Raw genomic sequence first — 12,548 nt, 5'->3', positions numbered from 1 at the left:
ACTTTTGGTGGAGCATTGGTGGCTGCTATCACTCTCGCGTTCTACTATGCAGTAGAGAAACAACCAGGCTCTGAACCAGGAAAACCGTTCAAAATCGCGGCAGACATCGACTACAACATGCGCCAGCGCGTGTCTTACCCCGTTGAAGATGACGCGGTCGGGGCTTACATAACGTTCGCAGATCTAGGGTGGCTGGCCAACGAAGGTATCGACTTTGAAGCTATGCGGTTCTGGGATCTTGCGCGCAAAGCCAAAAGTGAGATTGACGCAAATCTCCTAAACAGCAGAACCATGGCCGCGATGACTATTATCATGGACCAAAAGCTCAATGCTCAGATGAAGCCGTCTCTGGCAAAATCTGTCAGCATCCGCCACTCACAGACCTCAGACGCCAACATCTCAAATGTCGGACGGTATCCTTTTGCGAAGGAACATCGACTGACCTCTAGGGATGGCAACCAGAGCGCTCTTGCAGTGAAAAGCCTTCACGTGTACAACCCGATTCCTCACTTGGGTCCTTCTGCAGTCTTCTTTGTCTCGTCGGTGGACTCGTTTTGCTATTCAATGGGGTACAAGTGTGAGAATGCGGCGGCACAATCGCTTTTCAGTGCGTGGGTCGACATCTGCGAGAACGTCGGTAGCATTGGATCTGACGACACGTTGGCGAACGTGTTGTTAAGACTGCATCGAATTTTGTAAGGCAGTCTTGGGTGAGAGACCGTGATATTATTCCTTTCATGAACACGAGTCAGCTCTGGAATTAAACAAAATCTTTTCACCTGTAAAGCTTCAGGGTCCCAACCACCGTAGCTACCACGGGACTTCCTGTTCCGACGCATCTCGTGCGTGTTCGTTTGAGCATTTGGCTGCTTTCAACACATGTTCACCATGCAAAGGTACCATAGATTTTTGCCTTTACAGCTACAAGCTACTTTACTCCAACAGCGGCACCACTTTGGCGAGTACATCAGCCATAGTGGAATGTCGATCTACATCACCGATACACTCGCCGAAAGCCACATAAGCTTGGAACAGCCGCTTGGCATCGTCGTCCTCGTATTTGTGCAGCATCGAGTAGTTGAAACTCTTGACCGTCGACACGTACATGAGAGTCCCCATCGAGAAGAACGGCACAGACTCATACAGAAACAGATTCTCAACAGAAAGCTCGCCAGCATTGCCGAGCTCGTGAACTGTCGGATACGGATATCGACCGATGTTGGAGATGTTGACGTCTCCACTGCACGAGTTCTTGATGACGTGTTTTAAAAAGGCTGTGGACACGGATGCAGAGTTAAAGTTTTGGTCCATAAAGATGTCCGTGAAGGCCACAGCCGGGGATTTCAGTCCATTCTTGATGTCTTGTCTGCAGGAGCGAGCAACATCCCAGAATTTGGCGGAGTTCCGGGGCTTTTCACACTATCCAATGGCACCAGCGACGCATAGCTGCCTACAACATCTTCTGGTACAGGCGTGGAAAGGCGGGTTCGCAGATTCGTGCTCATGGTTAGCGTGACTTTGAAGCGCTCAGTAAGCGCCACTGAGTGATGAGTCTGGGAAGCGTAGTAGTAAGCCAAGATGACGGCGGCACTAAGAGCGCCCGAGTACGTGACTCCTTCCTGCTTGCAGCGGGTAAGCACTTTCTTCACAGTCTCTGGGGCTCCTGACTCGAACAGCGCGTAACTTGGGTTGTTCTTGAAGGGGTACACCAGATCTGCCTGGTCCGAACGAGCAGGTAGCAGTGGCTTCGTGTGAGATATAAGAATGCTCTTGATCACTGGGGCCAGCAGTCGTACAGTCATCTTGGTGAGTGGCGTAGTGAACGTGTAGTTGCCCAGCCAGAGATTGTAGGGCGATGCTCGAACAGGATGTTGCCTCGGCTCAATGTTCGTCTGGGCAGCGAGCAATTCAGCGAGCTCCAAAATATCCATTGAAGAAAGTCAAACCATGAAGTGCCGTCGCACATATATTATAGTGATTCAGAAAAACAGGAAGAGTCTGCCCATGCCGTTCGATTCATGAGTCCAGACCTCAAGGAACGACGCGAACTCCGTGTAGCGATTCACAGACTTCTCGCACTCTTCCTGTACGTGGCGTTTCCACACTTCTGCTTGCTCTTCCACTTCACCCGTCGATCGAACACGCACCAACCGACGAGAAACAACGTCGCCGGCAGTGATCGGAGGCTGAATCTCCGCCTCGTGGAAAGCACCTCTCACCTGCAGCGCCCGCATCCTCGGATGGAGATTGAACGTGTGCATCAACGCAGTCGGGAGGTGCTGCACTAAGATACCTACTGGTCCTTTGACAGCCATCACATGCGCAACTTTCGTCGATGATTCATCCACCGCAGTGTACACCCGTTCGAAGCCACGGAGCTGAACTCGCACCTTGCCATTCTCCGTTCTTACAGGTGGCGCCACCTTTCAGCTGATGAGGAATGCACGAGAGATGTGGAGATGTTCCTGATGCTTGAACTCTAAAAAACAAGAGACGGGCCCGCCACTTGATGTCTACGGTACTGCTGCTGGTTGGTCTCCGATCGATGAGCGCATATCCGAATGGCTCGAAGGCGCTAAGTGTGTTGCTTGGCTTCCAGCGGGAGATCCGTGCCTTCGTGGTGTCGTCGGACCAGTGTAGCCTGTCAAGGGCGTCATGGTGGCTGTATCACTCGCCTAGAAGTCCTGGACACGCGGGTTTGTGGCCCACGGGCCAGGCATTCAATGCTCTAGCGCAGCGTCTTCATGCTCGGATGGCAAGAAGGGGACGTTACATCCACGAGAAGAGAACGAAGCTGAGACTAAGTGTGACTCAAGCGCGCGTGCTGCTCCGCGACTTATTGCTAGTGGCGTCTGGACTGCGCCCGTCGTGTCTGGTGGACTGCTGTGCGTTGACGAAGGCGCTGGTGAGGCTTCTGCTGAGGTGTCTAGCTGATGAACACGAGCTGTATCGTCAATGGCTCGAAGGTGGGCAGGTCCGTGCGGTGCTGTTGGACGGCAACATCTTCTTTGTGAACGTAGACGCTTTTGTTCGTGAGAAGATGGCGACGGGTTTGCACTTTCAATTGTACGTGGACGTCAGCGCCAGCCTCGATCGGCCTAAACGCCTCCGTAGTACTTCAACGGCCGATGCTTCACGAATGCACGCACTCGCTGTGTGGACTATCCAAGCCTGCCAGGAATTGTTGTCATCAGACTCTCAAGTGTTGGAGCTGAAGCGACCGTCGACACTTAATGCGACCGCATTAGCAGGCTTACTACTTTGCTACCCTTGCGTGTACGACATTTTGGCTGATGGTGATAAAGCTGAAGACGAGTGGAGCGAGCAGGCAAACTGCCTCGCCATGTGCCCGCTCTACTTGTTGCACAGTGCGGCTCTATTGTACGTTCCCGTTCGTTCAATTGGAACAAATGTCTAGCTTCTCTCTTGCTGACACTGTTGTCATCTGGCTCACAGACCACAACAGCAGCTGGAAATCGCGCTGCAAGACTTCACAGTGCCGCAGCATCTGCTTGACGACTGTAGCGACGAGAAGCAGGAGCAAGAAAATGATCGTGGTGTTGCTTCTTCGCCGCTATTGAAGCTGCTCCGAGCACGCTGCCTATTGCAACTGCGGCGATCGATTGATCATAGCTTCTTGGCGTCCAGCATCCAAGCTCAAGTACGTGTCCACACCCTCATGCAGCACCACGTCTCATTGTGACGTTTCCAGCCCGAAAAGTTACATCCGAATTGCTAGCACCACAACTGATCTGTATATTTAAGGAAGTGCGTAAGTATCCTTTAAATCATGGGGTAAGTATTTGTAGACTTGTACAATTCAAGATGTGGCTTTACACATATTTATGTTGATCGCACACAACGCGCGACGTACTTGAGCCCACTAGAGCCCAGTTTGAAACAGTCGTCATGGGAGCGTCGCCTTCCAAACAGCGTCGAATCTATCGTCCGTGTACGTGGCTCTCTGCTCGCTTTCTCCGCGTCTCTAGCTCTGCATCCTTAGGGGAGCACAACACCATTGGAACCTCCCTTTCGTTAGACTTATTCCGCTGACTTTAACCGGGTTACTTGGATGCGCAGTCAACGCCGGCGAGTTCACAGTCGCATGGCTCACATTCAAGGTGCGATACGATGCCGCAAAAAGTTTCAAATGGGTAATCGATTTAGGGTAATGTGGTTGATGTTGCAGGGTGAATCTGTGGAGACGAGGAGCACCCCTATGTGCCCAAGAAGGAGGACTGCTAGCGTTCCAAGCTTCTGCGCGGACTCTTCGGCGGTGAGCAGCTATTGGAGACAGCAAAAGGGTCTGCTGTGCAGCTGATGGTGTGCTGACTGGCATATAGATACGACAATGCAGTGCTTCGAGGAGATGCCTGGGGACACATTACAAGCAGCATTCGTCTGCATCTTGGCATGTTCTACGAGTACGTGGACGCTACAGCTATGTGTTTATTTTTTTTTTTCCGAGGGGGAAATAAGGATTACTGATTTTATTACGTTGTTGTGTTGCGATGCACAGAGGCAATACACGCGCCAGAATCAGCTACATCTTCAGCATGTACAACATCATTTTTTCAGAGAAGAAGTACGTCGCTGTGGCTTCTAAGGGTGGTAAAAGATTGCTGGGTGCTGACTCGGTTGTTTGTTGCTAGTAGCAACAATGAAGAGGGCTTCATCGCAGAGAAGGATTATCTGTACTTGTTGAACTACCTGGAGGAGTATATGCCGTTGCCCAAGCAACTCTACGCTGCGTTTGAGGAATGCATGATTCCGATGGCGGGACTGCTGTCGAACTCGCAGTTTATCACGTGGGTGCGTCAGTACCCAGACGTCATGGAGGTGAGAGAACTTAGTGAAGCAGCTACAGTATCACGCGAGTGGGTTTTATTCTAACAGCTATGATGCAGTTCCTTGCCATTCATCTCCCGTCTTCTCCACTACCAGGGAGTCCCATTAGCTCAATCCGCACAAGCGAAGAGTTTCTGGCAAACTCGTAAGTTTAACTACTGTTTGTAGTTGTCGTATCAACACGTTTCTAACAGAGAGGGTGTGTGGTATTTCAGAGATCCCTTGAACAACAGTCCGTCGTGTCGAAATGATCCGAATCGGAATCCGTTTAGAAGTTCTTTCGACTTTATTGGAGGCGAAGACAGCGGTGACGAAGACTCGGATGGACTCTACGACTCCGATCATCTAACTGAGATGGAGATGTCTCAGAGCTCCTATCGCGATAGCTCCAGTTCGCTGAACGGGAACGATGAACTGACGAGTATTTTGAAGGAGGTTGGAGCCGTACAGGATGAGAATACTGAGCGTACAAGTGACGTGAGTCAAAGTGGCCAACGTGCGGCAGAGTCGGCATCGTTACCGGTATCTGCTCGCCCCCATGACTCAGCTAGACCGTCAAGCCGAGGCCAAGGTCGCGCTGGAGTCTCTCGCTCGCGTGGCGTTCAGAAGATGGGAAGATACATGGGCAAAGCTGTCGGTGGCGGTATCTCTAAAGTCGGTCATGTGGGGAGGAGCATCTTGCACGTTGGCAAGTCCCAAGCCAACAATCAGCACTCTGGAGATCACCATAACGACGATCCTGCAGCAGTCGAGCTGCTTTCCGCTGGTTACTCCTTCTCGTCCGAGTCTCAAAGCACCAAAAAGTATGTTTGTGGCTACTTGCACAAGATCAGTGACAGTAAATGGGGCAAGAAGCGATCGTGGCACCGAAGATGGTTCGTTCTGGATCGCCAGCGTGGTGTGCTCTCGTACTACCGACACAACCCAGCCAATCACATGCCTACGTCATCTCAAGGCAATATCGTGCACATGGCGGACTCCCCCCGTCCCAACAGGAAAAGGTGTCGCTGCTTCCTCCTCCAGTCAGCAACATACGGAGACGAAAAGACAATCATTTTGGGTTCCTTACACAGGACTTGTCAAGCTCCAGGCGAGAATGACAACCTGCGACAAATGCTGGCGGTCTGAAGCGGTTCGAATGGAGGAAGCAGAATCTGGGTGACCGAAGTGCGGGAAGTGTTGGAGAGACCGGAAGAGCCATGAGAAAGTAGAACACACCGGGACGAACAGACGCTGCTGTATCTGAGTGAAGCCCATCCATGGTATCGCGGTGCGTTGGATCTAAACATGGACAACGTGTCGCTGCTGTTCGAGAAGAATCTCGCGAGAAATGCCCCGACTCGCTATTTCTTCCAGGGCTCGACGCTTTCTCTGCACGATATCGATTCGAAGCGTGGTGTGCAGTACAAGGTACGAGAAGAAGAGAAGTGGTTGTGGGTGTTGAGACTACACTAACTCTTTGTTGTGACATGCTCCAGTTGTGTGCAGACACCGAGACAGATTTTGATCTCTGGACGTCTGCGATAGCCGAGGCCATTAACCGGAAAGACTCGCACGACGGGAAAGCGAGTAGTGGCGCCCCGGTCCTCTCACACCAACAGCTCTATCGACAGCGTCTTCTTCAGAAACAAATGGAGGAGCAAGCAGCGCAGCAACGCGAATCGGAGAGAGCAGAGGCGGATAATGAGCATGACTCTCCACCTCCAACGCTCGGACGAGTCTCTCCAGCTCTTCACAATGAAACAAGAGCAGAACTCTCAAAGGTCCGAGTGATTCTTCTCCTGTGTCCCACCCAAAGCAGAAGATCCCTCCTCGAATCGTGACACAGTTCTCCTCTGCAACCGACAGTAGAGTGCCGGACGCTTCATGTTGGCATCTGCACATTCACGTGGATGGAACCAAGCAGTGTCTCATTGTGGGCTTTATGCTGAACATCGTGGCGATACGTTGCCTTGCCAGCGAGCATGTGTTGTGGAAGGTGTTCGTCTGTCTCGCTGTCTCGGGGATGTTCATCGCCAGCATCTACAACCCGAGGCCAGCGCATCGTCCTCGTCACGGGAGCATGGCAGGAAGCTTCTCAGACTTGACTGGTGGCATCGATACTGCTTTACTTGGGACGGACATTGCGCAATGCAGCAATCCAGAGAACTGTTGTCTACACAAGGATTCGAGTCCGACGGGGTCAGAGAGAGACAGCAATGAGAGTAACTGTGCAGAAGGAGCAGGCGAGGGCAGACGACGTTGCAGTGGCGTCGGCAATCGACGCTTTGCCAAGTTCGCTATGGGCAGCACCATGAGTCAATGCAAGATGCAGCCAAACGGACGGTCGAGTAACGTGGAACATTCGTGGACGACCACAAGTGCTGAAATGTTCACAGTTCGCAGCTCCGACTACAAGAAGTCGCGGAAGAAAGAGGTATGCTGATACTACGTAGTACTACTCGAGCGTGTGTGTGGTTCTTCTGACCTGACGGTGCCCATTGTTCTTGTAGCCTTCGAAGGCAGCGCTCTTCGAGTTTATCGGCGCAGATCTCGTTTGCACCGAGAGCAAAGTGGATCTCATCTCCCAGCGCGTCGAGTTTCCGCCCGAACATGAGAACAGTCGACTCTTCATCATCAACGCTCAGGTACAGTGGGTCTTGCGTGTTTGAACCCAGTAAAGCGGCAAATTTTACAGTAACTTGGTTTTGTTGTGACTGTAGCTCCCGTCGTACGGGCCGAGCGTGTGGGGAGATGGCTCCTACGATGGACCAGGCTACAGCTTGGCTCTCTACTGGAAGATCCCAGACGAAATCGTCGAGGTGAGGCGGCGTCAACACTGAAATACACTAACATATCTGCCACTTAACCATTTGGTTTCTGCTTGCTGTTTGCAGGAGTTAAAGAACCCGACGACGACAACTCTAAAGCTCTTTAAGCGGTTCTTGGAGGCTGGTGATGACACGTCGCTAACCGATCGCTTCAAAGTCATCGCGCAAGTGACCAACCAAGACGAGTGTGGCATCACAGGCATGGCCAAGAAGCTACTGGTGAGCCACAACGCAACCCCAGTGCTCACACGGCCTCAGCACCGCATTTACCACTTTAAGAACGGCACAACGGAGATCGTTGTCGATGTTCATGCGTTCTCGTACATCGCGCGTCGCGGCATCCACTCGCTGATCGATAAGACGGCGCGCCTGGTGATCGACGTCGCCTTTGTCATCCAGGGCGAGACGGATGAGGAACTGCCCGAACAGGTGCTCGGCTGCTGTCGCCTCGACCGCGTTAACATACAGAAGGCGGTTGATTTGCCGTAGCAGACTACGTGACGTGTACATTAGCAATCGTTAACGACCATGGAAGAAGACTGCACGATGGTTTTGATGAGGGAAAGGTCAGTATTTCTTGTTATGCATCAAATACTTGGAATATCAGCCCCGAAAGATGGTTGACAGAAAATAAAAATCATCATTCCTTTCCTCACGACATTAGTTAAGCGCACAATTACCATAGCTGGATACGGGAATGCTCGGAGTAAAATTCTCAACAACCAGGGCTACTACCCCCCGGATTCAGAAACTCTAGTCTGAAATTAATAGGTTGGATCATCATTGCATTCCCAGTTTTGAAAATTACACAGGTCGACGGAGGCCTCCTTCGATGGAGCGCAAATATCGGAATGACAAGTTGAGCGGCTCCCGTTTCGTGCAACGCCTGCACCAATCATTTTGAATGGATCGTTTTTAGCCAAATTGAGGTAAACTACACATCTGGAAATTGGAAACCGATACGAAATGAGAAATCATCTCCTGCAGGTTTCGACGATTGAGCGGTAGAAATTCGTAGCTCCAGCAACAAAAATGTTTTCACTTGGCTTTTGTTTAACCCCTTAGTTCCCGTATGTTTAGCCGCTAAACATAAGAGGTGTATAGCTTCTTTCAGTTTTTTTCGGCATCTATGTTATGTTTAGCGGCTAAACATAAGCGAAAAACTGACTTGGAGTTTGTATTGAACAGATCTCAAGAGAGCGCAGGAAAGCTCAATACTGAAGTCAAGACAAAAGTGGGAGCCTAAAACGGCCGGATGCACAGGCTTAGGGTAGCTGGACCGGATTCCTGATTAAACGAGATAAAGAGAGGCGGTGTCACCCACCACCAACGGGTGGCCGACAGTCACAAAACTCTCTCATACTTCAAAACGACCGCGGGGGCAGCAGACCAGAATGGTGGCGACGTCTGGCAAGATGCCACGACGGACGCTGACAGCGGAAGAGACCCGGTTGTGCAAGGCAGCCCTCAGTGACCGCCACAAGCGTCGCCTTCGTCGAGACGACGAGAGGCAGTCAGCAGCAGAGCCAAAAGCATGGCGCTGAGGGGCGTGCGTTGAAAGAAGCAGTCTAGGAAGAGGGCGGTGAAACTTACGACGACAGCCATGGGAGATAGCAGAGTCTAGAGGTCCACATATTTGAGCCCGGCAGCACCCAAAAGAGACAGAAGCAACAGCGAAGTACGGACGGAAGCCTAAAGAGGTAATACCCTGTTGCAGAAAATGAGGAAAGATTCTGTGGAACCAAGAGGTGCAGAAAGTTTGTAGCAAACGTGGTGATGGCTGTGGCTTCAACTGTGGCTTCAAATGCGCTTCTAACGCCTGTGCGAGATGCTCAAGGCGCTGTGGAGACCTTGCGCCCCCCTCGGACGAACAAGCAGGCGCCGGTTACGCAAAGATCTTCGAAACGACGCCGCCGCGTCCTACAAGACAGTCCAGAACGCGAAGCTCAAGCTGAAGGCACCATAAGTGACACCACAGACACCGGTGCTGCGTCAGCTGCCCCGCATCTCCCTGTCGCCTGCGTAGTCGACGGTGATCCTAACATCATGGCGGCTGGTGCACGTGAGTGCACTGGCCCTCGGATCAGAAGAGGAATCTGGTCCTGATTCAGACGATGACGACGCGGACAGTGAGTGGAAGGAGATTGGGAGCTTGGAGAACTCTCTGATGAGGAGTTAGCCGATTGCGTTGGAACTGAACTACCGGACACGTTCTGCAAGTCGGTGGCGATGAATGCGGCGCGTTTGGCGGAGATGAAACATTCTGGCTGGGAGTATGGTAAGTTATGTTGAACGCTATCCAACATACGCAACTATTATTCCGTCGTTGTCTAACATAATGTTAACATTATCTAACTCACTTTGATGTGCTATTTGTAGACCAGTCCAAATTTGGAGACAATCCTACGTATGAAGACCTTTACGACGGGCCTTATGGACCATCTGAGAGCGTCCTTAGAGTGGCTGAAGACCCACTGGCGCTGTTCTTCTACTACCTACCGCCAAACTTGTGGAGACAGATTGCCGTCGAGAGCAATCGCTACCACACGCAGTCGATACCGGGTCGTGCGCAGGCGATTCAAGCGAAGCAGCGTCGTGGTGGTGGAGAAGTAGAGAACCTCGCAGATATTCGTCGGCGACTAGCACGTGTGAAGCCGATAGAATCGTGGGAGGTTTTGCGCGTCATCGCGCTTCTCATTGCAAGGATGCTGTCTCCAGTGCGAAAGGGGATTGCTGCTCACTGGGAGTTGACACCGGCTGGTGCGTTGCCAACGCCACGCTTCGGCAAGTACATGTCCCGCAACCGGTTCTTCCACATAATGGGATACTTGCACTTCTCCAACAACAAGTCGCCTCAAGCTAGCACGGATCGTGTATGGAAGATTCGGCCGGTTATCGAGGTTTTACAGCGTACATTTGCGCGCGGCTACAAGATTCCTCCTGTCATTAGCTTTGACGAAGCTACGCTGCCTTCAAGATCCCGCTACAATCCTACCAGACAGTTCAACAAGGACAAACCGCACAAGTGGGGGACCAAGGTGTTCGTGGCAGCGTGTGCAGATACAGCTTATTGCATGAGGTGCGTTCCAAGGTGGCAAGCTAATGCTTGCCACCTTTTTTTTGGTCTAAGTGCTTATGTTGGACGGGCAAACATCCACATTGTGGAGAATTTCCTAATCCCAACATATTTATTACTTTTACTAATATCGTGTGCGTTTGTGCGACTGTTCAGATTCGAGGTGTACTGTGGTGCTAAGAGTAATCTCCGGACTCCGATTCCTGCTGCTAATAATTGCGGCGAGGCTGCCGTACTAAGGAACATGAACGCGCTGTGCCCGCCATCACCGACCTCCCCGTGGCGTTTGGTAATCACAGACCGGTTTTACACGTCGGTGAAGCTGGCGTTGGAGCTGTTGCAGCGACGGATGTACATTACGGGTACGATCCAGATGCGTATGGCAGGGTACGCGAAGGATGTGAAGACTGACAAGTCTTACAGAACCGTGAATGGTGTGAGAGAGCTAGTACCACCACAGGGGACAATCAAGCTGGCTGAAAATAAGCTTTTTCCGCAGATAACCGCAGCAATGTGGATGGACCGCAATCCCGTCCACATGCTGAGCAGTGGTGGCAGCAGAGAAACAGTCAGTGTCAGTAAGTAAGCCTGTGTGTTTATATATATGTATCATTGCTCACTATTGTGCTTTTTTATTGTAGTGCGGCGTATCAAAGGCCAGATGAAAGAGCTACCGGCACCGGAGCTGGTTCGTGACTATCACCGATACATGGGAGGTGTTGATGTGCACGACCAGCTCCGGATGCAACGCTACAGCGTGCAGCTTTCGTACAAATCACGAAAGTACTACAAGACCTTGTTTCTCGGATTGCTGGACATGGCGTTGGTGAACGCCTTTATTGTGTATCGACACAACCAGCGTGCCAATGGGCACAAATCCCCGAAGCATTCCGCATTCTTCGAGACACTCATGGAACAACTACTTGCTGTTGATGAAAACTCTTTCGCTGAGATTGAGGTAAGTTGCTATGATGGGTTTGGCAACATAAATGCATTTACTAATATGGGTTATGTTGGTTATGTTTCCTATTCTAGAAATCCACCTCCGCTGAGGAGCGTACAGCCGCTTCACCTGCACGAGGAGCGTCGCCAAGACGGGAGGAGCAGCGACGTGGCTCAGACCGCATTGATGATGGCCACGAACTGGCGGAGAACCCAGACAAGGCCGACACTGAAACCGGAAAGAAGCGTCGCCACAGAACCTGCAAAGTGTGTGCTATCTACAAGGTGGTGCCGCGGAAGTATACGAAGTATTACTGTCCAGAATGCTCTGCAGGGCCAAAGAGGTACGTACATGCTGTTCATGCTTGATACTAACACGGTGATAGCGCTGACTGTAGGTTGTGCCGCAGGAAGTATCTCTGCAACGTTGTTAGGGAGGAAAGGGAGCGCACGTGCTTTCAGATATGGCACCTCGACTGGAAGAACGGGAATGACATCCCGAGCCGCTTGCTACGCGACCACAAGATACGCGACCGAGCGCCAGCGGAGCGTCCAGGCAAGAAGCGGAGACGCAGACAGCAGGTAGGCGAGAGCGGAGAAAGTGCTGGTTGCTGGGTGCTGGGGGAGTCGAGCGAAAGAAGATGATGAAGACGATGGAAGGAAGAAGGCGTAATGGTTGCCGCCGACTGGTCCGTACATGTTCTATGCCAGGGGGGCAATCATTTGATACGGCACCTTGATCCTTCCTTGTTATTGGGTTAAGAAAATGAAACTCACCGCCTGCGTGGCTGGTATGCCACCAGCACCAAGATAGGGGGAAATCAATAAACAGTACATATCTTATGTTTATTTATACAGCATAGTTGTATATG

General features: G+C 51.5%; 4 protein-coding genes across 4 annotated transcripts; 3 read left to right on the top strand and 1 right to left on the bottom strand.

The window, feature by feature from the left end:
* Nucleotides 1–336: 336 nt before the first annotated feature.
* Nucleotides 337–699, top strand: PITG_07870 (uncharacterized protein; the record flags this gene model as incomplete). Its single annotated transcript, XM_002904040.1, has 1 exon — nucleotides 337–699. The coding sequence occupies one exon, from the start codon at nucleotides 337–339 to the stop codon at nucleotides 697–699; it is 363 nt and encodes a 120-aa protein (XP_002904086.1).
* Nucleotides 700–933: 234 nt separating this feature from the next.
* PITG_07869 (uncharacterized protein) lies at nucleotides 934–1,931 on the bottom strand (the record flags this gene model as incomplete). Its single annotated transcript, XM_002904039.1, has 2 exons — nucleotides 934–1,361; nucleotides 1,421–1,931. 2 exons carry the CDS (start codon nucleotides 1,929–1,931, stop codon nucleotides 934–936), a joined length of 939 nt encoding a protein of 312 aa, XP_002904085.1.
* A 578-nt stretch (nucleotides 1,932–2,509) lies between these two features.
* On the top strand, nucleotides 2,510–3,418 carry PITG_22843 (uncharacterized protein; the record flags this gene model as incomplete). The annotated part of the gene is made up of 1 exon (XM_002904038.1): nucleotides 2,510–3,418. The coding sequence occupies one exon, from the start codon at nucleotides 2,510–2,512 to the stop codon at nucleotides 3,416–3,418; it is 909 nt and encodes a 302-aa protein (XP_002904084.1).
* Nucleotides 3,419–4,556: 1,138 nt separating this feature from the next.
* Nucleotides 4,557–8,147, top strand: PITG_07868 (uncharacterized protein; the record flags this gene model as incomplete). Its single annotated transcript, XM_002904037.1, has 11 exons — nucleotides 4,557–4,585; nucleotides 4,653–4,839; nucleotides 4,908–4,947; nucleotides 5,066–5,344; nucleotides 5,414–5,833; nucleotides 6,053–6,258; nucleotides 6,327–6,566; nucleotides 6,650–7,264; nucleotides 7,341–7,475; nucleotides 7,551–7,649; nucleotides 7,725–8,147. 11 exons carry the CDS (start codon nucleotides 4,557–4,559, stop codon nucleotides 8,145–8,147), a joined length of 2,673 nt encoding a protein of 890 aa, XP_002904083.1.
* Nucleotides 8,148–12,548: the final 4,401 nt, after the last annotated feature.

This window comes from Phytophthora infestans, genomic scaffold, assembly GCF_000142945.1.
Source record: "Phytophthora infestans T30-4 supercont1.12 genomic scaffold, whole genome shotgun sequence".
Classification (NCBI taxonomy): domain Eukaryota; phylum Oomycota; class Peronosporomycetes; order Peronosporales; family Peronosporaceae; genus Phytophthora; species Phytophthora infestans.
Note: the sequence above shows the minus strand (reverse complement) of the source record. Positions and strands in the feature narration are given on the sequence as shown.